Below are 26289 nucleotides of genomic sequence, written 5' to 3'. Positions count from 1 at the left end.
GAGTGAAAAATTCTCGACGGGACGTAAAACAATCAATCAATCAATTAACTTATACTTTTGTAACCGATGAGACCTGCGCGCATCTTGTCTCCACATAAAGTTGAAACCTGGACGAAGACAGAAATTAAATTTTGCATTGACACAATAGGACTAACATTTCAGTAATCAAGTAACAAAAATATATATATATAAAAAAGAAAAAAAAAGGAAAAAAACAAACAAACAAAAACAACAATTATAGATGGTTTAAGAAGTTCACGATCATTTATTTATCCAGTTTAGAAACAATATTTTACAACAACAGAAATACTGATCATAACATGCATGTTTACATACAATGATGCATTTAAAAAGGAAGACTTGTTCATGTATCTATAATTTTGAGTATATTTGATCAAGGCACTTTCGTTTTAAAATTGAAAGTAAGGGATTGCATTAAGTTTGAAATAAGTATACAAAAAAGGTAGTAAAATAATATGAAAATGTTGTAGTTGGCATAAATAACCATTCACGTGGACACGCAAATATTTCTATTAGCCGAATTATAGGACAAGATGTAAAAGGATGAATGTTCAATAATGGACCCAGTACTGGTCAATGATAATAACACAAATGAGAAACATAATAGTTAAATCGCATATTCAATAAAATGAATTATATTCAGCAAGCTGATCAACCGTCATATTTTATTTTCACTGAGGTTATCAAAGTGCATAAATGGTATGGGCGGATCCAGATTTTTTTTTCTGAGAGGGGGTTCATACCTGCTAACTATACAAAAACTGCAAATCGTACACCCTACAATTACAAAGGGTCCATACCTGCAAACTATATAAACTGCAAAAAATACAAATTTACATGTTTCTCATTCCTGAGGGGGTCCCTGCCCCCATTCCTGGATCCGCATGAATATATCAATGAATAACCAGCGTTCTCTTCTGTGGTGTATCAAAATTGGTATGTACATATCGACGTGAGAATGTCGGGATATTCAGATACAAATTAAATACTTCAATATCTGATAAAATAAGGACACCTACATGCATGCATTGAAAATTGAAACAAATAAGAATATTTTCAACCCATGTAGTTATTCGATGTACACAGATTACACCAGTATCTTCTAAATAATGTTTATACACACGATTTATCTACACAAATGGCGACCAACATACTAATATTTTACACAATCATTCAACAGCATTTTTTCTTCTGAGATTCGTCATTTTCCGGTGATTCCCCTGGGCGAATCACATTTAATTCCCGTCTCAAGGTCATTTTACCTAAAGCCTCCTGATGAAGAACTCTAGCCATGTCTTTGAACATTTCGAATACCCCCGAGTTGTCTTTGCAGGATATTTTGTACATTCCGGATAAAACGTCACCACACTCGCGTTCGAAACTCTCAATGTCAGCATCAGTCACTTGATCCTCGCCATCACAATCAGCCATGTTGCCACAGAGGAAAATTTTGGCACCCTCGGCATTCATGACAATGTCTAATATGTACTGTGAAAGAATTGTAAATGTCTCTCGGTTCTTAATACTGTAACACAACAAGGCTGCATGCGCACCTCTATAATAACTGGAGCCAATGAAGCTCATTCGTTCCATTCCACCAGTGTCCCAAAGAGTTAACTGAAACAATGAAGAAAATATATGAACGATATTTAAATGTATGGATAAACTGCATTTCTAAAAGTGTATATTTTCTCTTTATTTTCATCATCTCCTCCATATGAAGAGTTCTTGTATGATTTCAGAAATATTGCCATACTTCGTATATCGGTATGGTAAGCTCAGTGGTAAAATCACCTAACTAGTAATGCAAGAGTCCCGGGTTCAATCCCCGATTGATCCAAAGAATATATCTATCTATCTATCTATTCACAACTTTTTGTATTAGGCAATAAAAAATCATGTGTGTCTCCGATTACATCTTCAAAAGAAATTAAGGTCAGGGATAGAAATTTTGTTGCTGTTTTTTTTTTCAAATTCAGTAATTATTCGCCTTGTATCATTATACCTAATACATACATTTTTGAGTACTGACATGTAGCATCAAGTGTTAAGAATTTGGCAAAATATTAAAATAAATTGAAAGGTGACATTTTGGCAACTTATTTTATCTTATTTAACACATGATTGCATGTATATCTGTCCTGATCTACTTGCAGAAAGCATGCACGACACCATTTTGAAAAATTCCGATAATTTGAATATCGAGCCCGAACTTATTAGATTTTTTTAATTTGACAAACGAAGTTTACGTAAATTATGGACTGGAATTTATCCGGAAAATCAGGGTCGGAAGGAAAATTTAGAGTCCAGGGACTGACACTAACGGCTGTCCGATTGTCCGGGACAACTTAAAACGGTGGTCGGACAACTAAGTTCTGTAGTTTACCTGTCCGATGGGACAACCAAAAATAAATGAAGGGTATCCGTGAAATTTTAATAAATTCTACGTGAAAAGAGTCCTTAAAGTTTTTGAAGTACATCTCGTCGATAGAAATAATCTGATAATCAATATGGCGTTTTTCTGGTTTTCCCTGATCTAAATTTAGATTGTTCATTAATATCGACCAATCAGCTTCACGGTGTATTTTAATCGCGCCAATCAGATGTCTCTATTGTCGCGTGATTCTTGGAAGTGAACAAACAGATATAGAACACTTTTTCCGAAGTTAAAATTCAATAATTTTTACGAAAAACATGTCCAAAATGAAAAATTATCAATAGGTTATCAAATAATAATTTATTAAAAAGAATTTAAGGGGAATATTCTCTGATTATTTGATCCATTATAGTCTTAAATAAAACATATTACGACGTAAGAAATGACATGTCAGCTTGATGCCAGAAATGAGTGTCATTCAGATCGGGCATCATTTCTACATCATAATCTTTATTAGTTTATAAGTTGAAGACCGTCTGACAGCAGACATGGCCCAACAATTATCGTTGGCAAAGTATTTTAGTGGGGTAAAAGATCGTGAAAAGCGACAAGTTTCGGACAAGTACATTTTCCATTCGGACAACCTAAATTTCATGTTAACTTGTCCGAAGGGACAGGTTGGTATTAAAATTAGTGTCAGTCCCTGGAGTCGGTCGGGTAATGCACCCCAAGTCTTTTGTAGAAACATGGATTGTACCTGAAATGTTATGAAAAATTATACATTTCCTTATCACCCTAAGTAAAATGAATAGAATTTGGGAGAAACATGTTGACCAGGACTTTGTTTTTGTGGGTTGGAAGTATTGAGTAGATTTCTCAGTCTGGCAGTTTGCGATATTTAACCGCTCTAGTAACTGCGGGATATCCTTTCTTTTACTTAAGAGTACATGCTGAGACTTTCGCTGAATGGGAAATCATTTTCAAACGAACAGGTTTTGTCCACTTTTTAGACAACACATGGTCTGTAATTCATTTTCGGCAGAATCTGTTTCTTTTCGAACAATGCAAAAAACTCCATTGGCTCTCTCCAATAAACAACATGTCAGGAATCGTGACAACGAAGGGTCAGGGAGGCGAAATTTATTTAAAGAAAGCATGCGAGTTTCCCCCTCCATTAAACGGAAACCATGTGGAGATATATTCAATTATAGATGATGTCATTTGTAGCAAGAGTAAGCTACTTTTTATATGTTTCTAACTTTCAGAGGAAACAAAGTATTAAAGGGAAGATTTGGAGAAGTGTCCTCGCTTCAGGTATATCTGAGTTTTAATCCTGTTCTTTTCGCTTACATTTCTTTTCCTAGTTATTCTCATTTTTTATGCAAACAGTTTGTGCTACAAATAGAAATCTGCTGTGCAAGGCTCTTTAAATTAAACCTACTGCAACTATCGACAATAAAGTTTTGTGTTTATACTCTACGCACACAGTCCATTGTAAACAAACTCTCCTTAACCGTGACATATTTTCTTTTGCCTGCTGGATTTCATTCGTTTACAAATCATAATTCAAAGTCAGACTTATTTGAAGAAGAAGGGAAAAAAATCTAAAATTCAATTAAGAATAGCCCAACATGTTATTTTTTGGACGTCTATACTTCACCAGCTTCAGTAATGAGGTCTGGAGCACCTGTTCCGATGTAAACAGAGTATTTAAAACTTTTGAAAAAACAAGGTGAGGTAGTTGACCACTTTACGATAAATAGTAGACCAACTCGCATCAATAGAAATAATATATAAAGATGTATACAGAAAGCATATCTATTCAGATACATCTCGCATGAATCGAAGAAAAGCATATCTACCTTTACCATCCACTCGAAACGGATTTGGTAGGGTATATAAAAACTCAAAATTGCGTGATTGCCTGAACGAGCGAATGAGAGAGAGAGAAAGAGAGAGAGAGAGAGAGAGAGAGAGAGAGAGAGAGAGAGAGAGAGAGAGAGAGAGATTACCAGCGATATAAAATGCATTAGGCTCAATATCGCATTTATAACTTATAATAACATTCCGATAATACGTCTAAGCATTAGCTATGTTTTTGGTCGCCCGTTGCGCATCACGCTGCAGCGGCAGTGTTACTTCATAACTTCATTGCACAATGCTCCAGGAAATATGCACCGTGACCTTTCATCTTAAAGAAAGAAATTGCTGACTTGAAGTTTTAAAAATTCACTTTAATTCAATGGGTAATTTTTTTTTATAACTTCAAGAGAAAAGTGAGCCTAAATCGAATTGCCCTTTGCAGTGGCGGATCCAGGAATTACCCTTTGAAATCATTTACTAAGCTATGTCAGTAATTTCATCACAAGATAAGAGTAATACGAATCATGACATCTACATGGGATTATATCAGCCGGGCCATCGTTCTCTAATGAGGTGAAGAAACTTCTAATTTAACCCCCACTTATTCACAAAGGTACAGGATTCTTATTCGCAAAGTACAAGATTCAATCTTCGAAAATGCTTGTGTTACTGGGATTAACACGGGTCGTAAAGCAGAGATTAGATGGAAGTCCACACAGGTGAGAGAAAACAAGAAAAGCCGGTTCATTCATCATTCTGTAAACCTCAACTGTCTGTTTATAATCGTGTTCTGAGAAATAGGCATTACACCATGATATCTAGAGTATTGCACCTTCTCCTTATATGACCCTTTTTCCTTTTAAACATGTAGGTCAAGTTAACATAATTACCCTATCATTTCGATACTTGTTGCGTCAAAAACTGACAGGGCCCATAAAATATCATAGTAAAAAAGTACATAAATCCCTCGCTTACGTCACAATAGTTAAACTCTGCTGAAACTGAAACCCATACCTACACAAACGATTTGTAATAGTACCCCTTTTATATTCTTTCTTACTGTGGGAGAAGACTGGTGTGAGGAGACTGTGTTAAAACTACTTCCTGAGATGGACCACGAAAAAAGCGAGAACAAAAAGGGCCTGTTTCCTTCCTTACACAACATAGGAGTAAGGAGCTCTTCCCGTTCTGTCGGACAGCAACATTCGTCACTGATATCACGAACAGCTGTAACGCAATAGCATTTCTTCACCAAACCTCGGAAATGGCTCCATCATGCAATGCACTTACTAGTTATACGCGTGTATTATCAACAGTACGCTGATACGGATCGAAAACTGTCAGGTTGCAGAAAAATCCGCATGATTCACTCATAAGAATTTGCAAATTTGGCTACTGTAGTGCAGAGACTTACAATCAAAAACCGTAGTGTTCTCGTAAAATAAATATCGCACCCTACACTTTTAAATTTCTACACAGCAAAGCGTTGATTGTAAATACACACCTTGACGTCCGTTCCACTGACATTAAACCCCCTGGAGCTTTGGTCCAGTCCTATAGTGGACTTTTTCCCGGTTTCTAGTGTAAAGGTATCATTCATGAACCGTCTGAAGATGGAACTTTTCCCGACACCGTATTCGCCACAGAGAATAATTTTGTAGTTAGGGGGACCTGTCGCCATTGTTAATCTGAAAAGAAGAGCGAGGAAAAATAATGACCATTACAAATGCAATAAAGATTGATTTGATTGATTTAATATTGTTTAACGTCCCTCTTGAGAATATTTCACTCATATGGAGACATCATTTCTGACGGTGAAGGGCTGCAAAAATTTAAGCCTATGCTCGGCGCCCACGGCCTTTGAGCAGGGAGGGGTCTTTATCGTGCCACACCCGCTGTAACACGGGACCTCGGTTTTTGCAGTCTCATCCGAAGGACTGCCCCATTTAGACGCCTCTTACGACAAGCAACGGGTACTGATGACCTATTCTAACCTGGATCCTCATGGGAAAGTATCCGGGTTAGAATAGGTCCTCAGTACCCCTTGCTTGTTGTAAGAGGTGACTAAATGGGGCGATTCAGTATACTAGATGTATACATGTTACACATCTCTGTTATAAGAAAATGTTACGGGGGGGGGGGGGGGGTCTTGGGTCTTTGTCTGTATTTCATATAAAGGTATACAAAGTACATGAGTATGTTATAATTATTTTCAGGATCAAATACTCCTGTATTGTATAATTGCTTTTTTTGGTTCAGAAAGATATGCTTTATCGTACCGACAGGAACCATGCTATAATTTAGTTACATCTACTTATTATTTTAGTTTCAGCATTCCTGTTTACGTTTGTGCTAGTGCGGAAACTGATATTTTAACACAAAGAGGATTGCACGAGCACATAATATATATTAATATTCTGTATGATAAAGGTTCAGCGATCAGTGTTCCTCAAAGGCTTCACCCCTGTCACGTGTACATCAAGCTACTGTTTTCGGGGCGTTAATTGGGTGATTAATATCATCTTCTTGCTGCCAAAAAGTCAGATCAAATTAATTCATGGTGAAGGTCATAACATGTACCTAGTATGTAGTATAAAAAAGTAACCAGAGCCTTTGTGTAATGGATGTGGTGTCAGATTTTTCACCTATTTATCACATTGGTCTGGCGTAGTACATACACGTGAGTGGCCACTTCAAGGATGAGAAAATCTGCCAAATTGGTGTTTTTATTGTAATAAAAATATACTTATCATATAAACAAAAATATGAGAAATGAAATAGATTTTCTAGGTGTGTTTTGACAGCTTTTCTACAGTTTTATAAGTTCTCGACCAGCCGTGACAATCCGCTTACACATGTATTACCTACATATCTTACTAATACTTGTGTGAACTGCCTAAACTTTCCTGGCCCACACATGTAAGAACTGGAAATATTAAGGAAAGGATAATGAAGTTGTACTAGTCTATTCCTTTTATATATATTCTCAAATTTGTCAGATTTAATTGGAGTTCACAGACTCATGGACTCCCGTCCTGTCGTGGCCGAAGCCTCGAACAGATCCCGCGGCCGATGTTGATTTATGTCACCAAGATGCGCATAAAAGACCATTGACAAATATGTGCTGACGGGCAGCATGGGAAGGTTAAGGTCTTTTCAGAAAGACAAAAACCACCGAGACTCCGCAATCAACTCTGTTAATGGTGCAGCCATTCTGCTGTCTGCACTTTTCAGAGATAATACACTTTTGAGTAATCACAATTAAACACGTTGGTAGATTTTAAAACGTCTTTAAAATATTCTGACCCCTGAAGCAAAATACATACGTTTACTTAGAATTTATCCGTGTATAACTCTTATTTTCAAAAAAGCTCGTCAAAAAGAAACATTTGACTGATTGATACGCGGTACTGTTGGAAGGTCTTAAGAATCTTCTCTCATTTTGGTTCGGAGCGAAGAATGATGGTTTTGTACGTCAAACATCGTGTTGGTTTGCATGTTAACATCAATATACGTTCCGCGGATAACCTTCTACTCGTCAATGACAACACAATTAGACTTACTACAAATTGCTTCACAACAAAATTACCGTGAATACTCTTAATGTACTTACGAATTTTGGAATTTATAAAGAATTTTGTAATTTCCGTCTTTATCTCGGTCTCGGCGTGGATGACATTTTTGGGGGTCTATGTTTTGAATCTAACTATAGTACACAATGGATCTATGCTTAGCATGTGACCACACGAAGGTTTTTTGTGGCTGTGATAGGCCAAAAAGGACATTAACATCAGTGCACCAAGGTCGGACTTATTAACAAACCTTTAACCAGTCTTTACAAATTCCCTTACAATGCATATTTGATAGACAAAATAAATTACATGGTAAAAACTTCCGGAAAATGAGGAAAACATTCTTTTCTTGTGATGCTCGATCAAAGTTGGCAAAAACAAGCCCATTTGACATGGCAATTACCCCCGCCAACAAGTCAAAGCCTGTGTGTTTGAGAAGACTTATCAGAGAGATGCTGGGATTGTGACCTTGACATGCTGGCATAAAGCAAATTCAGGGTCAACTTCAGTATATAAAGATCAGTTCGTTGCAACAACTGGAGACACTGCACATTGAAGAAGTGCACGCACGCATGTATGTAAACTGTCCATATTTCTGATATCTTGTTTTGCTGATGTTTATGGTAAGAAATATTCTTTTTCAAGAGTGTAGTTACAAGATAAGTATATATTCATACATAACGCTTAATCCGATATGGAAAAAAAATGTCTTCTTTTCTTGCATCAGTGTATAGATCTATCGTTGTCCCCATGGTTCTACTGCACGGGCACTTATATTGCTTGGAGGCCTAATTACTAGATAGAAGAGTACTGTTATTTACAGTAATTAGGCCTCCAAGCGATTCAAGTGCCTGGGTTCCTTTATGGCATTTAAAAAAATATATATTTTTAGTATTTTTCTTTTTAAGTTTTTTGTTTTTTTAATTTCTCGCTTAGATATTTCCATGCAATACAACAGAATTCTCAAATCGTTTGATTACATTAATACGATAATGAATATTCATAGATCAGGAAACGAAGTGGGTCGTATGAAATGTACACACTTCACAACAATGGCGGATCCAAGATCTTACGAAAGAAGGAGGCGGCGGAAAGGTGTCTTCAAAAAAGAAAACAGACAGAAATTAAAAATTTATGAAATGCACTCTGGATTTATCAAACTGGGGTCCGTGGGTAAAGGATTCAAAAGATTTCGCGAGATTCATTTTCATTTCATTTATTCGCTCAAACCATTCACAATGGTACATGAGGTACATAACTGATTTTGTAATTATATAAACAATATTTCCAAGGGTATAAATAATACATTTAGATATGTTCATTAGCACAAAAACAGAGGTGGGGGCATAATGCATACAAAGAGATTCGGACATTCAATAAATATACATGTTAGGGGGGGGGGGGAGCAGCAGACTATTTGATATAGTAAAATTGAGGTCAAAGGGTGGGGGTGGGGCTTCCCCGCCTATGCACAAGTGCAAAACAATGGAGAATTTATGTACAGTTTTATTGATCAGAGAATTTGAAATCTGAACTTGATAATATACGTACAGTTCACATGTTACACACGATTATCGACATGGAGACGGTAGTGTGCAACATCTGGCATTAAGTCAGAGATATTAAATTGAATAACTATACGTAATATCAATGGCGGGTCCAGGATTTGTTTTGTTTTGAAGGGAAGGGGGCGCAAAAGACTGGGGGTCTGGAGGCTCCAGGGTTTTAACGCCTTAAAGGTTATTTTTATGGGTTATTCTAGCTATACTTTATACGTAATAAAATCATTAAATAGCCAAAAAATAATTGATTTTTATATACTTAATGTCAAATCTTAATCTAACAATTTTTTAGCCATAGAAATGGGTTGAAGGGGGTCCTCTGCTCTAAGTCCTAGCCTGAATCCTAATCTACATTCACACGTATTTACCATACCATCATTAACGTATTATCTTCAGTGTGTTACAGCCTGAACTAAGTCAAGCAGAGCTAAAAATAGACCACCATCCCGTATTTACCCCCTCTACATGAAAATCTTCCAAGCATTGATGCTACAATACTTACTCATTCAACCAGAACCCGCCTCCTTAGAAGTCTAGAGAGCTGAATTTGATATTGACGTATCTAGTGACAAACCAAGGAGAATCTTAAACTGATCAGCTCAACATAGACACATACGTATCGGTTCTCACGCCATCTGTATCACATTTTCTTCGATCAAAAACATGTAGTCAACACCAAGTTATTGTACGGGCTCGGTGATCGCGGAAGTACATGATTGTGAAATCGGAAATACGGAACACAGTGAGGGTTTAAATGTCTGGCGATTTGAATTTTTCACGACAGTATGTACATATGTCTACTGTTTATTTATATAATCAAACATCTATTTGACAGAACCTGTCAGCATCACAAGGGTTGCTTACTCTTCCACGAGAGAAAAAGTTGGATCCGGCGCTTCTAATCGCCATGAGAAGGAAGACATTTTTTCTTTGCTTTCGTATTCGTAGTTTTAACTGTTCGATAAACTAATCTAAATATTGTACCCTGTGAAAATATCTTATGAGAATTAATTACCTATTGAATTTTGCTATGAGGACTCTAGCTACCCAGCTGCAGAACTTTAGTTCTCTGAAAAAAATATTAGGACAGATCAGAGATACCTAATCTGTCCTGATATTTTTTCAGAGAGCTACAGTTCTACAGCTGCCCAATCTTGGCCTAATGTTACCTTTCCCACTGTATAACAATCTCACTTGAAATAAAAGGTACATCCATTCCTTGCAATTTTCAACAATCGTTTGAACAAATTGCTACTTTACACGTGTCCAAATAAATCCATTCCATCACGAGATACATGCAATATTGACTAAAATACGATATGACGTTAATCAAACAGGATAGTGATTTATATGGCTGTGATAATTATCAAAATATTAATAATAGAAACAATACTAGGATAATCGGTCACACGATACAAAATTAATATACGAATCTACAAAAACGTGCGTTTGACTGATCTCTAAACCGGACTCTATTTAGATCGTCAATTGATTATCACCAAAGTCGAACTGTTTATAAACGAGAGCTCCTCTGAAAATGAAGTGTTGACAACTTGTTTTATCTTCACAGTATTATATCTGGGCATGTAACATGTTGATCAAGACAGACCAATGTTCGGAATAAACACCAGATTACGTCCAGGCCTTTACCCCTCTTCAAATTGAAAAGGCTGAAACATGACCGGGTTACTCAAACTTTAATTTCATGGATGTACATGTACTTCCGAAATCTAATTGACAGAGGAAAGGTCAGTCTCAGAGGATACAAAACAAACAGATGGTGAATGACCAATGTCTGTATCGAGAATTTAGGTTTCTGTTTTTGTCTATTCAAATACTAAAAGACCTTGGTGCAATTCACGCTAATTAATTTTGCAATTTGAAATCCAGTAATTAACGCAAGGAAATAATGGGACACCGTATTCCTGCTACATAAGGTTGTCACTTGATCTAACTCCAAAAGCCTTATGTTTTAAAAATTCTCCAGATCTTCCCCAAGTAACAGGTTCACGTGTGATAAAAGAGAGTTTTTAGGAACCCGTGCGGAACTTTTTTGACACGTTGGACGAGTAAAAAGACAAATAGCAAATGTCATGACACTCTCCCATTACCATGTCAAAAAAAGATAATGAAAATCTTTTGTAAAATTTACAACTGCCAAGTAAATGAAACCAATTCCATGTCTACTTTCGTACTTATGTGTGTGGGTGGGTGGGTGGGTGGGTGGGTAGGGGGCTTTATTTCTTTTTTGATTAAGAGTAGATACAAGATATTTGAAAATTACGATTATGGTTGCGGGAAAAAAAAATCAAACATTGTTTTTCATTATCATCTGCATTTGGATCATGTCAATGACATAATGGTTTTGATTTTCTTATTTTAGTTTTTTTTTTTTTTTTTACAATCATATGTACATCGGAATTTTACAACTTCGAAATCTTTTTTAATTTTTTTTTTTAAATAGTTTATTCATACTTCAAAGTGCCCTTACAATGTTCAAGACATTCGGGCGCATGTCTTGATAACAAGAAAACATTGATATATATATAATCACATCACAATATATTATTAATTTTTTCAAACATATCATTGAAATCTATATGTAGCTTTTTGTATACATGAGAGTACATCTTTAAAGAAGCTTTAACATGCATGTATATATTTTCGGTACTTTCTTCAATTTCTTTGATTCTACAGTACATCTTGTATTTGTAAATAACAGTTGCTATAGTATAAATTACGTTTCTTTTTTAATTTGATGGAGGTATATATTGACATTTTGGAACACTGCATAAAATTGGATACTGTTTCTTCAACGACTATAATATTCTTTAATTGCTTGACAACAAAATAAAATTGATGCAAAAATTACAGTCGTGCTGTAATTCTGTATTTACTGCCATCTGCATTTTTTTTTAAATCACAGAACGACAGAAAATTCAGGTATAATCCCGAGGACGTTGGAGTCCAATTTTTACCGACCATGACACACTTCACTTGCTTACTGATAATTCATTTTATGCTTGCTTGCTGAAAATGACTTTAAATAAGGGAATAAAATAAAATATCAAAGTTGTATATGCTAAAAAAGAAAAATAGAGAAGGCATTCAAAGAAATGTTGAACAGTTCTGCGTTTATTTCACCCGATGAGCTCAATGAAATGTGATATGCATTCAGTATATAAGTTCTACCAAAACACAACTACCTACTTTAACAGAGATTTAAAAAAAAATTCTGATTAGGCAGTGAAGTATTATGTAACTTACCTTAACACACCAGTCTCAATCAAATAAAGTTTTGGGTCGGCAATCATTTTAAGTTTCCCCATGCTTATAAGTTATTAACAGTGCAACGTACAGAAGAAGACTGAGCAGTGAAATATGTATATGTCCATATGTATATGAATTGCTGAAGCGCTGCAATGAACTTCAGGCGCTCTTCTCACGATAGGAGGAAAGAGAACTCGCGGGGTAAATAAATAGGTACGTCATCGGTGGAGTAGACATTTGATAAATTTTGCGGGTGCAAGCATGTCTATTTGTCTGAGACAAGGAATTTTAGGAGAGTTTTATCGGAACTTGTACACAATACTTATTGTCAACATGCTTCTTAAATGGCATTTAGGATGAGGGTAAAAGTATATGCATCGACAGACCATTTTTGTTCAAATAAGGTCAAATGTTTCCATTAATATAGTTTGGCAAAGAAATGTAATCTCCGTATACCACAAAACCGCACTTCGTCCAGGAACTATTTTGATACGTTCATAAATTCATCTTCAAGAAACATTTTTAGAATATTTGTTTAGGTTTAGTAAAAGTTTGTGTTTTTTGTTTTGGGGTTGTGTGTGTGTGGGGGTGGGGGGTGGGTGGGGGGGGATGTGTGTGTGTGTGTTCTATTCCACCTAGACAGTTGTGGCGACATACACAATCAACGCTAGAGATTAAAGCCAAGACATTCTGACTAAGGAAACGTAACAGTCATAAACACGCTGTCCACTCAACCTGTCCTGGAGGAGATTAACAGATAGTGACCAACTGCCTTTTCAATAAGGAGACCTCCCTCGTGGATAGAATAGGTTATATGGAGCTACAAAGGATTAAAGACCGGCAAACAGCTGATGAAAATTGAAAACAAAATGGGTGTATTGCGAAATCTTTTAAAGTCGTCTAACAAGTTACGTAAGATTAGTGATTACTGATCAGGATGTCTGAGAAAATATAAAACCACCTGTTGTTGATGGAACACCGACATATCGAAACCGAATTGTAATCATATTCAAAATTGTGTTCATTGTCATTATCCTGTGTCAATTCCATCTATAATCATGTATACACAGATAACCACATTTCTCTGAATTGATTTTGATGACCCGTCAACAGATTATACTTCATTATTCGGGTCATCACGGCATTTATATTCCGAATTCGTTTTGATATTTGCTGGCTAAATTTCGTAGTAAAAGGTCATTAGATCCACCAGGGTGGACTATTAGGCATGAATTCTCATCAAAAATAAAAATTGGGAAATTCCCCTTGTGATGAAGATTTCAATCACGCCATGATAATAGACATGAATTCTCATCGAAAATGAAATCGGGAAAATCCCTTTACGTTGATTTCAAACATATTCGCCATGGTGATCATCGAAAAGTTAAGTTGTGGGTTTTGGGATATAATTAGTCCCTGCCTAACATGTATATCTTACATGTATTTCCTAATAATCTTGAACTGATTTGTGAGATTGGCGTCATGGAGAGAGAGAGAGAGAGAGAGAGAGAGAGAGAGAGAGAGAGAGAGAGAGAGAGAGAGAGAGAGAGAGAGAGAGAGAACAGAAGACATCGACACATTTCATATTGTCTGTTGTCCTATAAAGTGTTGGAAAAGTATCACAAATGTACACACGGAGACAAAAACTATAACAGATATTCATTCAGCATATGCATTTTTTTGGCGTAAGAACACAAAAGTTAACACCGAAAACCTTTTAGTAGATTAATCCTAGCGGAGTTCACAGCCCGTCTAATTATAATGACTTGTTTACTATGGGATATCTGCTTTCCACTGGAACCCATTTCGTTCTAATGGAGTCCTGCTTGGACGAAATAATTAAATTCGGGACTTTATAGAGGTTAATCGTATGCAATGCTTAAAACATCTGTATGTTTGCGATTTTATCAAATTGAGCACCATGAAATGAGATATGAGATCACTTGAAGTAAATATCCCTAAAAAAATACGACGAGGTGTTGATTTTAATTGTATGTTCAGTAACCTGCCTCGCTCTATCTATCTCAACTACATAATCTGGCCGTACACAATGAAAATAAAGCCCTCCTATAGCTACAAAAAATGTCAGTTTTATTAAGCTGTGTTATTGGAATAAGTATAAACGAAAAGTTTTTTCTATCCACTGGTAGCAGTTTTGTGGCTAGGAATATCATAAACATCACCAAAGGCACATTTAGTCACATGACACCTTTAAGGTAGATTCACATTTAGTCACATGGTACCTTTAAGGTAGATTCTAGGGATATCTGTGATCTCGGACTTTTTGTCTTTGTTTATATTATGGCTTTTCATTTCTTTTTCTTTTTTAAAGTGATGATGACAAAGTCACCTATTTGGTATATATTTTAAAACTACTAGTTTTGAGTTACGTGTATTGATTTACTACAAACTATTTTTTTCTTCTTCAAATCATGAATACTTGCTCTTGAAGAATTTGTACAGCAAACAAACTAAATGAGAATCGTACACTTTTGTACAGCAAACAAACTAAATGAGAATCGTACACTTTTGTACAGCAAACAAACTAAATGAGAATCGTACACTTTTGTACAGCAAACAAACTAAATGAGAATCGTACACTTTTGTACAGCAACAAACTAAATGAGAATCGTACACTTTTGTACAGCAAACAAACTAAATGAGAATCGTACACTTTTGTACAGTAAACAAACTAAATGAGAATCGTACACTTTTGTACTGTAAACAAACTAAATGAGAATCGTACACTTTTGTACAGTAAACAAACTAAATGAGAATCGTACAGTTTTGTACTGTAAACAAACTAAATGAGAATCGTACAGTTTTGTACTGTAAACAAACTAAACGAATCGTACAGTTTTATTGTTAATTAAACAAGATTTTCCTCAATGTTCCTATTGTAGCAGAGATGACCTTGATTCACGACCTTGACTTAACAAGTGATTAAATATGAAAAGTTTAAAAAGTTGGGGAAAGAGTAAAAAATAAAGCCTTTATCTTGATCTGTCATTGAGTGCAGTCAGGACAATATGTACCCACTAACGTCACAAACCTTTCACTTCTGCAAATAGAAAGTTTCCCTGACAAAAAAAATATATTATACTATGATAAAATCTTTCATTTAATATAGTTAAAACTATAAACTATAGTAAAATAAATAAATAAATAATGATAGTGACATTTAGATATAGCATAAGGGGAATAACTCTAATTACTGGTCATTAAAATTACTTAGAGTTACCTTTCTTTGGTATTTCCAGCATGTATATTGAACCTCATCCGAGTTACCTTTGAATCTATCTTTTTCATAAGTGTTTAAGGTAACTCCATACTCGCATTATTATCTGATAAAAGTTTAAGATGTGTAATTATGTCAATTCATTAGAGTTAAAACTAATGAATTATCAAATAAAATATACAGGTCATCACAGTTTTTAAGATGCGAGACATACATTTACAAAATCATATACATGCAATTTTTCTTGAACAGCATTATCAAAATTTTTACATAAAACTGGTTAAAACGATATAATAGTATTCATAATAATTTCATGAAACTGTTTCTTTACTAAACTATTCAAAATAAAGAAAATATATCAGATAATGAACTTGATGGAAGGATTCAATGAAAACAGAGTTATTGCCCTTGGATTCAAGATTTTGAAACATATTGAATATTTATATATAACTTAGACTTTTGAAATATTTTATGTTTTACAAGATTTTTTTTACAATAACCGTTGGAAAAGACACCAAAATTTATGGTAATGTCATGCATAAATCAAACTGAATAACTGATTTTGCAAGATCTTATGACGTCACTGGAGGGTGGAATTACTTTAACTATGAATATCTATTCGATGAGATTATTCGAATATTCGCTTTTATAGTGAGAGATAATTCCGGAGTCTTCTCTATTTAAAGGGGCATTAGCTGTCATTTTGTCACCAAAAAAAAAAAATAATAATAAAAAAAAATTCAATGACAAGTCCTCTGTATTATATTTCAGTAACAACACCTGTATTTAATTCTTTCAAACACTTTAACCTCAAAACAGGCACATGAATATGTGATTTTGGTGATTAAATTATTGAAACTGAAACTGTTTTTATTTGCCTAATTTTACACAAAGTATGCAATGGCGTTGTACATGTATAATATAAAAAGCTTTAAAAGAATAAACAATACATCTTATACATGCAAACACACTCTATATATACTAAATTAAAAACATGTACATTAAAACTGTCTAAACAAATGTGTTTTCAATTTCGCTTTAAAAATATGTAAAGATTTGGACTGTCTTATTTCAGCCGGTAAACTGTTCCACAGTCTCGGACCAATGGTTCCGAAACTTCTATCACTGAAAGTTTTATGCTTGTTAAAAGGAACAATGTAGCAACTCTCAGAAGATTGAGCGGAGCGCAACTTTTTATTTGGTACCTGTTTCGTTAAAAGTTCTGTTAAATACAATGGCGCTTCGCCCACATAACACTTATACATGAAGGTCAATAATTTAAATGATATTCTAGAATCGATAGGTAACCAATGTAAGTCAATGACAGCATCCCTAGAGCTGTCAAATTTCTTACGATTTAATACCAGTTTCTCACCCATGTTTTGCATTCTTTGCATTTTACATATTTCAGTCTGTGCTATGCCGTATAAAATCACATTACAATAGTCCAAATGAGAAATTACTAAAGATAAAACCAAAATTTCTGTAGCTTCCTTTGTCAAATATTTGCGAATACTTTTAATCCTAAGATAATTGATCATAGCTGTTCGGCATTTCCTTTTTATAAAGGATTAAATAATTATTCTCTTGCAAGACATTAATTCTTCCTTATATATTTCTTTACACTAAAAGTGGTTATCTAACGTAGTTTTATTAGGCTTATCTCGTTTTTGTACATTATAAATGGTTTATTAGTCATTAATATATATTCCTATGCCATTGAGATATCTGGAGAAAAAAATGATTGCAATCACTTTCTCCGACGATTATTATTCAGTAGTTCTGAACAGTACAAATCATTTCGAGTTGGAGGATTCAGAAGAAGTCATGCCACAGAAATGGAACACTTGGCAATATTTCAAAAGGGAACATTATGGAATTTCCGTGAAGTGTTCTCTTTATTGCAGGACAACGCCTAACTTGTTTTAAAACAAACAAACACCCAAATCATCGAACCGAGAATTCAATTAACATCCGTTCTATCTAAAAGATATTTTTTCTTCGACCGAAATTTTTATCACAAAACTTCGAAATTGATTGTCAAGTGAACTTGTTGATCATATAATCTTTCTAAACAAAAATAAATTTAACTGATCATTGAACTACACGCATTCATGAAAGTAATCAAGTCTATTTCGGTTTTAGGGAAGGATCTCAACTTCGTGAATTTAACCTAATAAATGAACTGATTACTTGAACATTCTCTCGATTCGTAGGAATATTCCATACTTGCAGTTTTATCTGATACAAGTTTAAAATGTGTATTTATTTCCATTCATTAGAGTTAAAACTAACAAATTATCAAATAAAATACATAGGTCATCACACTTTTTAAGATGTGAGACGTACATAAACAGAATCATATATCACCATAAGACAATTGCAATTTTCCTCAAACAGCGTTATTAAAATTCCATACAAACTATTTATGACGATATAGTAGCATTCATAATAATTTCATGAAACTGTATCTTCATAAAGATATACAAAATGTCTGTAAAAAATAAAGGAAATCATCGCATAATAGACTTGATAAATAAATCAATAGAAACAGAGTTATTGCCCTTGGATTCATTCATCTATAACTTTGACTTTTGAAATATTTTATTTTTAACAAGATTTTTTACAATAACTATACGAAAAGACTCCAACAAAATTTATGTTCCTATCAGGCATAAATCTAAATAAATAATTGATTTTGCAAAATCTTATGACATCGCAGGAGGGTGGAATTACTTTTTATTAGATGTTTTTTTTTCCTCTCCATCCAACACTGGGTCTAATCAGACAGATACAAGTGCACAGGAATTATCTCTCTTGTCCAGACTTCTCTTACGAGATCGATTCACCACGTGCAGTTAAAGATGTCTTAAATCTACGGTTTGGTTGTACAAAGTTAATAAATTTCTATCGAATATCGACAAACATTTAATGTAAATTGCCTTGCACATTAACACGGGTATATACACCTAATTTTACACCGAGATTCCTGCGCAAAACGCATACAGAGTATCGTGGTATTAAGTGATGCAGGTACCTGTATAAAGTAAATCGGGACCTCTCTTTCATCTCACATTCAAATACCCCTACCGAATATTGGAATATGAATTATTGACACTTTTGACATTCCTGGTTATTATAAACATGTACCCTGGGGATCGATGACGTAATCACGACGCTGAAAAGTTCGTACCATTAATGCAGCAGCAAAGGCAACGCATTTGATATTTTTTTTCAACAGACAATGCAAGCGCACACACGCTCAGCTTGAATCAAAAGGACTAGACAGGGCACGTTACAGACCCCCCCCCCCCCCCCCCCCCCCCCCCCCCCCCATGTGCTATCTAGTCCTTTTCTTCAAACAAACGGCATCAACGTTCTTGCTTGGTCCGTTTGGTCCCCGGACATCATAGGCGTAGCTTGGGTTCGAATATTACCGAGGCAGGGGGTCTATCGACATTTTAACAACGTAAAAGGTGGGTTTTTTTTTTTACCGAGGCAGCTGCCTCGGTTGCCTCAATGGAAGCTACGCCACTGGACGTATTCTCGATTGAACATTTGTATAACGAGCTAGGTAGACGTGTGTGCAGCCACCAGCTTCAGCGTCAGAATTCACAAGAAAGGGAAAAGGGCATTCTAAGGTAAATGGCAGAACATCCCCCAAATGATCCTTCGGAGTGTCTGTTAATGACACGTCGCCTCCGCGCTGTCATTAACGCTAATGGTGGGTATACCGGTATCAGTGAAGAACAACGGCGTCTCTCAGGGAATTACAACGACGTTTAAAATCAATGGTTATTAGACCTTTATCATGAAAGACAATATATCAGATATCTGTTTATTGAATTAATAAAAGACACTGAAAATTATCCGCTATTACGTTTTTTTAAAAACTTTCGTCAGTATATATAAACCGAAGAAGCAATATAACGTTGTTTGAAACTGGCAATTCTTAAAATGTACAAATCAATGATCACATAAAATGAATTTTAGTGACGTTTTAAAAACAAATATGATTTCAATATGAATTATGCATTGTAAAAAAAAAATGTAAGATCCAATCATGTCCCTTATGTACCTTATCAGTATTAGAAACAGTATTTGTCGCAACAAACATGTAATACAGTTATAAATGGACTGACTTAATGTACTTCAACATGGGCACCATAAGCAACTGAAAGTTGCCGGGGGGGGGGGGGGGGGTAACCACTACCAAAAAGTTTCCGACAAGCAAACCAAAAACAAGGTGTAGGGGACTTAATACGTTGGTAACTTTCTATTTTGAGATATACATACATGTCTTAAATTTGTAACTATATTCACAGTATCTGAGCCGAAGAACAAGTACAGAATTAGCCAATTCAAAACTCACGACCTTTCATTTCTTGCTGATAGAATTTTTCAAACAAGAACAGTCTGATCCAAATACTTTCACTGGAGTTTGACTTTGAGGAGCGTCAGAAGGATACAAAGTCATAGATTGATTGTCTTTACAAATCTCCCATTTAGAATCGCTTAGAGATTTGGAAGGTAAACATGCATCCTCTACACATTTTTTTCCAACAAAGAAAATAAATATTTCAGCGCCGCTTTGATGGTTTCATTATGTATTTCCTTGGAAAATGTTGCCCTAGAATTTGTCACTCATAGTGAACTGTATCTTAAAGGTGAATTCCAATCAATAAACGTAATATAATAGACCTATATAAATGAAAGTGACAAGTGAAATATAGATCAAAAATATATACCGAAAATTACGAATGACGAGTTGTGATACAAAGTCGGATTATCCCCCACCCAACCCCGAGAACTCGGATCAATTATATCTTGTCAGTGTGACAGATACATAATATGTAATCTGTGTCACACTATGACAGATACACGATATGTAATCTGTGTCACACTATGACAGATACACGATATGTAATCCGTGTCACACTATGACAGATACACGATATGTAATCCGTGTCACACTATGACAGATACACGATATGTAATCCGTGTCACACTATGACAGATACACGATATGTAATCCGTGTCACACTATGACAGATACACGATATGTAATCCGTGTCACACTATGACAGATACACGATATGTAATCCGTGTCACACTATGACAGATACACGATATGTAATCCGTGTCACACTATGACAGATACACGATATGTAATCTGTGTCACACTATGACAGATACACGATATGTAATCTGTGTCACACTATGACAGATACACGATATGTAATCTGTGTCACACTATGACAGATACACGATATGTAATCTGTGTCACACTATGACAGATACACGATATGTAATCCGTGTCACACTATGACAGATACACGATATGTAATCCGTGTCACACTATGACAGATACACGATATGTAATCCGTGTCACACTATGACAGATACACAATATGTAATCCGTGTCACACTATGACAGATACACGATATGTAATCTGTGTCACACTATGACAGATACACGATATGCAATCCGTGTCACACTAAGACAGATACTCAATATGTAATCTGTGTCACACTATGACAGATACACGATATGTAATCTGTGTCACACTATGACAGATACACGATATGTAATCCGTGTCACACTATGACAGATACACAATATGTAATCTGTGTCACACTATGACAGATACACAATATGTAATCTGTGTCACACTATGACAGATACACGATATGTAATCCGTGTGACATTACGATACACAATATGTAATCCGTGTCACACTGTGACAGATACACGATATGTAATCCGTGTCACACTGCGACAGTTTAAGCGGCAACAATGTAGCGCAATACGATTTTTTTATATAAGAGAGAGCTACGTTATTGCAGCTATGACAGCTTACGAGTGGCACACTGTAAAAAGTTTATATAGGACAACTTAATAAATTGAACTTATCTGTGACAATCTGATAATTTATATGTCACGCACTGTGACAACTTATAGGTGACAAACTAGGTATGTCACAATTTGCAGTTGCCAGAGATTTCAATGTTGCAGAAAGCATCATATCTCGCCTTTGGAGCAGATATCAACAGCATGGTTTAACAAATGATCGTCACAGAGCAGGTAGAGCACGTGTGACGTCAGCAGCACAGGATAGCTTCATCCGGTTGCGTTATCATCGTCAACCATTTACAACAGCGTCATAGAACCACCGCATCTGCCATTCCTGGGATTTGTAGAAAACCATATCAGACTGTTCGCAATCGACAACAGGATGCTGGGATTAGAGCGCGCAGACCTATTTGTGGCACTGTTCTGACTCCGCAACATCACCAGAACAGACTTCCGTACAGTCACACGTGGTTCAAATAATCAAATAATCCAGGATCCCGGAGCAGTATATATAATATATATATATATATATATATACACGCGCGCGCACACGCAAACGGGTCAACAACCACCGGTCCTCTGGCAAAACCAAGAATGATTTGCCAGTGGCTACACATTTCAACGGTAGTAATCGCCGACGGGAGGACGTATGTGGCAATAGTAGTCATTCACTCATTGACCATGACCCAAGTTTGTCAGATACCAAAAGAAAGTTATTCGACCCTCAAGGTATCAACAAACCAACTAACTTCACCATGATAAACGCGGACTAAACCTTTACCAGATTCTGAGCTTCATCTAATCGTTTGATCATGTTCCTAACACTACAGCCATATTTTCATTTTATTTCTAAATTGAATATTTCACAACTACATTCTGGTTTACGGGATTGTGTACTGGTTTAGTTTTCCAACGTTTGACATGCACCCTTCGTGCCAGAATTATCTACTATTTGACTTTGACCATCATCTGACAACCAATTGGTGACGTGTATGTGCAAAACTCTTTCTATCAGTTTTCTGTTATTCTATAATAATCTACATGTATTTTACCTTTCTACCCTAGACATGATCAGTACGGGAATACCTTATGATTATTTGACTTTAGGCTGCTAGACATGATCAGTACGGGATTAAGATTATTGGATTTAGGCTGCTAGACATGATCAGTACGGGATTAAGATTATTGGACTTTAGGCTGCTAGATATGATCAGTACGGGATTAAGATTATTGGACTTTAGGCTGCTAGACATGATCAGTACGGGATTAAGATTATTGGATTTAGGCTGCTAGACATGATCAGTACGGGATTAAGATTATTGGATTTAGGCTGCTAGATATGATCAGTACGGGATTAAGATTATTGGATTTAGGCTGCTAGACATAATCAGTACGGGATTAAGATTATTGGACTTTAGGCTGCTAGACATGATCAGTACGGGATTAAGATTATTGGATTTAGGCTGCTAATCGTTTTTTCATGAGTTGATACACATTCTTTTCTTTCTTTCTTTTCTTTTTATAATTTTCCTATAAAATATTTTTATTTATCATTCTTTTTTATATATATTCTTTTATTTATTCTTAGTGCAGAGCAACGAGAAAATCTCAACGGGTACGAGTTGACTTTTGCACTGATTAACATAATTAGTTACCTCGGGCTACCTGAGATTGATTAAGTCTAGCATTACTACTTCGCGCATTGTGGATCAACCGTTGGACGAATAATTCGCTCCGTACAAAATATTTATCAGCAAGCCAAAAACAATAAACATGTAATCTGCAGTGTAAATACATTTGTAGAGTTATAGTATTTGTTCTTTGTAAATATTTAGCCATCTTATGTACATGTACTGGCTGAGGAAGGGACACGTCTTCTCGAAAATTTGACTGTTCGTTAGATATTTTAGTGCTCTCTCTCTCGCTCTCTCTCTCTCTCTCTCTCTCTCTCTCTCTCTCTCTCTCTCTCTCTGTGTGTGTGTGTGTGTGTGTGTATATATATATATATATATATATATATATATATATATATATATATATATAAACATATATCACTAACAGGCGCATGTCCGAGGTAAATGAGCGTAGGGCCATTCACCGAGACTGTTACTTGTAGGTGTATGGCTCATGGTTAACAATATGCTATACATCATTAATGGATGATATCGTGCTATGATTACATACAATTCCACTGTAGATGATATTTGCCTACTATTACAATAATGTATCATTAGTGGTTATCAGTACCAATCAATCTGGTAAATATACAGATCTCTCAAATAATAGTGCACAGCGCAGAGATGAGAGATCTGTATTTTAATCACATGACAGTACCAATCGTAGCTGCTATTTTAATCACATGACAGTACCAATCGTAGCTGCTATTTTAATCACATGACAGTACCAATCGTAGCTGCTATTTTAATCACATGACAGTACCAATCGTAGCTGCTATTTTAATCACATGACAGTACCAATCGTAGCTGCTATTTTAATCACATGACAGTACCAATCGTAGCTGCTATTTTAATCACATGACAGTACCAATCGTAGCTGCTATTTTAATCACATGACAGTACCAATCGTAGCTGCTATTTTAATCACATGACAGTACACAGTACACACCTACAAACTACGGTCCCCTACACACTGATGTTTTCTAGACAGATAAGTGTAATCCTGAATACGAACAAGCCAGGTACAGTGTGACGAGAAAAAAAAGTTCAGCACAGGAAGGAGACAACAGAACGCACGCATGTGCTACACTCAGCTCACACCAAGAGGAAACGAGACATTTACTAAAAGTATATCCTTGTATATCAACTAAAACTGTCGGGACTAATACCCCCAGCAGAGCACATTGGGAAATGGCGAATTTGTGCTCATTGAAGAATAAAAATGGTTTTTTAAGATATACTCTGGACAATGACAACACCCCCTCAAAATGGAGGGGGGGGGGTGTTACCCATAACTTCCTTGAATGTTATAAATCTCAATCAAAATAGCAGGTGCACAACTTATTTATTCATTTGAAATATATACAAAGTTTTAATCAAATCAGTTAATCGGTGTTAAGCATATACATGTACTCTGGACAAATTATTTACAGACAGGCGGACGGACAAGGTGATTCCAGTATACCCCCTACAACTTCGCTTGCGGGTATAACTATATTTAACAATGAAATATCAGTGAGCATACACACCATCGCTTTTTGCACGCATTACGAAAATATGATATAGAAGGCAATAAATATTTAACTTTAACCATATCCTACGTATAACCCACAACCCAAACTCTCTAACTAATCTTATCTATCAATTATAAAAATTCTAACTAGATTCAGATGATTTACATGAAATAAATAACTATTGTTCTATTATGTTCTGAAGCATGAGCTACCTTTAATTTTAATGTTTCTAATACTGTAGGTTGAAACTTTGACCAATGCCCTTCTAACATAGATATGAATTTTGCAGGTATTACGTAGAGGGGTGCTGTGGCAGAGATGGAGAGGGGAGGATACAAACTGAACCCACTGGAAAGCCTAGTCCAACACAGGACGAGGCAGAAGGGTATTGTCAGTTACCAATGCTCTTCCGAGGTAAAGGGGTATTGTAGTGAACTATGCTTCTCCGAGGCAGAGGGGTATTGTCAGTGAATTATGCTCCTCTGAGGTATAGGGGTATTGTCAGTAATCTATGCTCCTCCGAGGTAGAGGGGTATTGTCAGTGACCTATGCTCCTCCGAGGTAGAGAAGTATTGTGAGTGACTTATGCTCCCCCGAGGTAGAGAGGTATTGTCAGTGAACTATGCTCCTCCGAGGTAGAGGGGTATTGTCAGTGAACTATGCTCCTCCGAGATAGGGGGTATTGTCAGTAATCTATGCTCCTCCGAGGCAGAGGGGTATTGTCAGTGAACTATGCTCCTCCGAGGTAGAGGGGTATTGTCAGTGAACTATGCTCATCTGAGGTAAAGGGATATTGTCAGTAATCTATGCTTCTCCGAGGCAGAGGGGTATTGTCAGTGAACTATGCTCCTCCGAGGTAGAGGGGTATTGTCAGTGAACTATGCTCATCTGAGGTAGAGAAGTATTGTCCGTAAATTATGCTCCTCTGAGGTAGAGAAGTATTGTCCGTAAATTATGCTCCTCTGAGGTAGAGAAGTATTGTGAGTGACTTAATGCTCCTCCGAGGTAGAGGGGTATTGTCAGTGAACTATGCTCATCTGAGGTAGAGGGATATTGTCAGTAATCTATGCTTCTCCGAGGCAGAGGGGTATTGTCAGTGAACTATGCTCCTCCGAGGTAGAGGGGTATTGTCAGTGAACTATGCTCATCTGAGGTAGAGAAGTATTGTCCGTAAATTATGCTCCTCTGAGGTAGAGAAGTATTGTCCGTAAATTATGCTCCTCTGAGGTAGAGAAGTATTGTGAGTGACTTAATGCTCCTCCGAGGTAGAGGGGTATTGTCAATGAACTATGTTCATCTGAGGTAGAGAAGTATTGTCCGTAAATTATGCTCCTCTGAGGTA

General features: G+C 35.9%; 1 protein-coding gene across 4 annotated transcripts in view; it reads right to left on the bottom strand.

The window, feature by feature from the left end:
- Positions 1–240: 240 nt before the first annotated feature.
- Positions 241–26289, bottom strand: part of LOC125666642 (ras-related protein Rab-35-like) — a 32294-nt gene continuing 6245 nt past the window's right edge. For 2 of the 4 annotated variants that reach the window (XM_056153253.1, XM_056153254.1), the window contains 2 exons: positions 5766–5949; positions 241–1638 (listed from right to left, as the gene is read on the bottom strand). In XM_056153253.1, the coding sequence (XP_056009228.1) occupies positions 1195–1638; positions 5766–5949 (628 nt within the window). In that variant the 3' untranslated portion in view covers positions 241–1194. Of the gene's footprint in view, positions 1639–5765; positions 5950–10564; positions 10738–12662; positions 12862–26289 lie in introns of those variants that run through there. The other 2 variants (XM_048899839.2, XM_048899848.2) reach the window with 2 other exon arrangements.

This window comes from Ostrea edulis, chromosome 1 (assembly GCF_947568905.1).
Source record: "Ostrea edulis chromosome 1, xbOstEdul1.1, whole genome shotgun sequence".
Taxonomy (NCBI): domain Eukaryota; kingdom Metazoa; phylum Mollusca; class Bivalvia; order Ostreida; family Ostreidae; genus Ostrea; species Ostrea edulis.
This window is presented reverse-complemented; position numbering and strand designations above follow the sequence as displayed.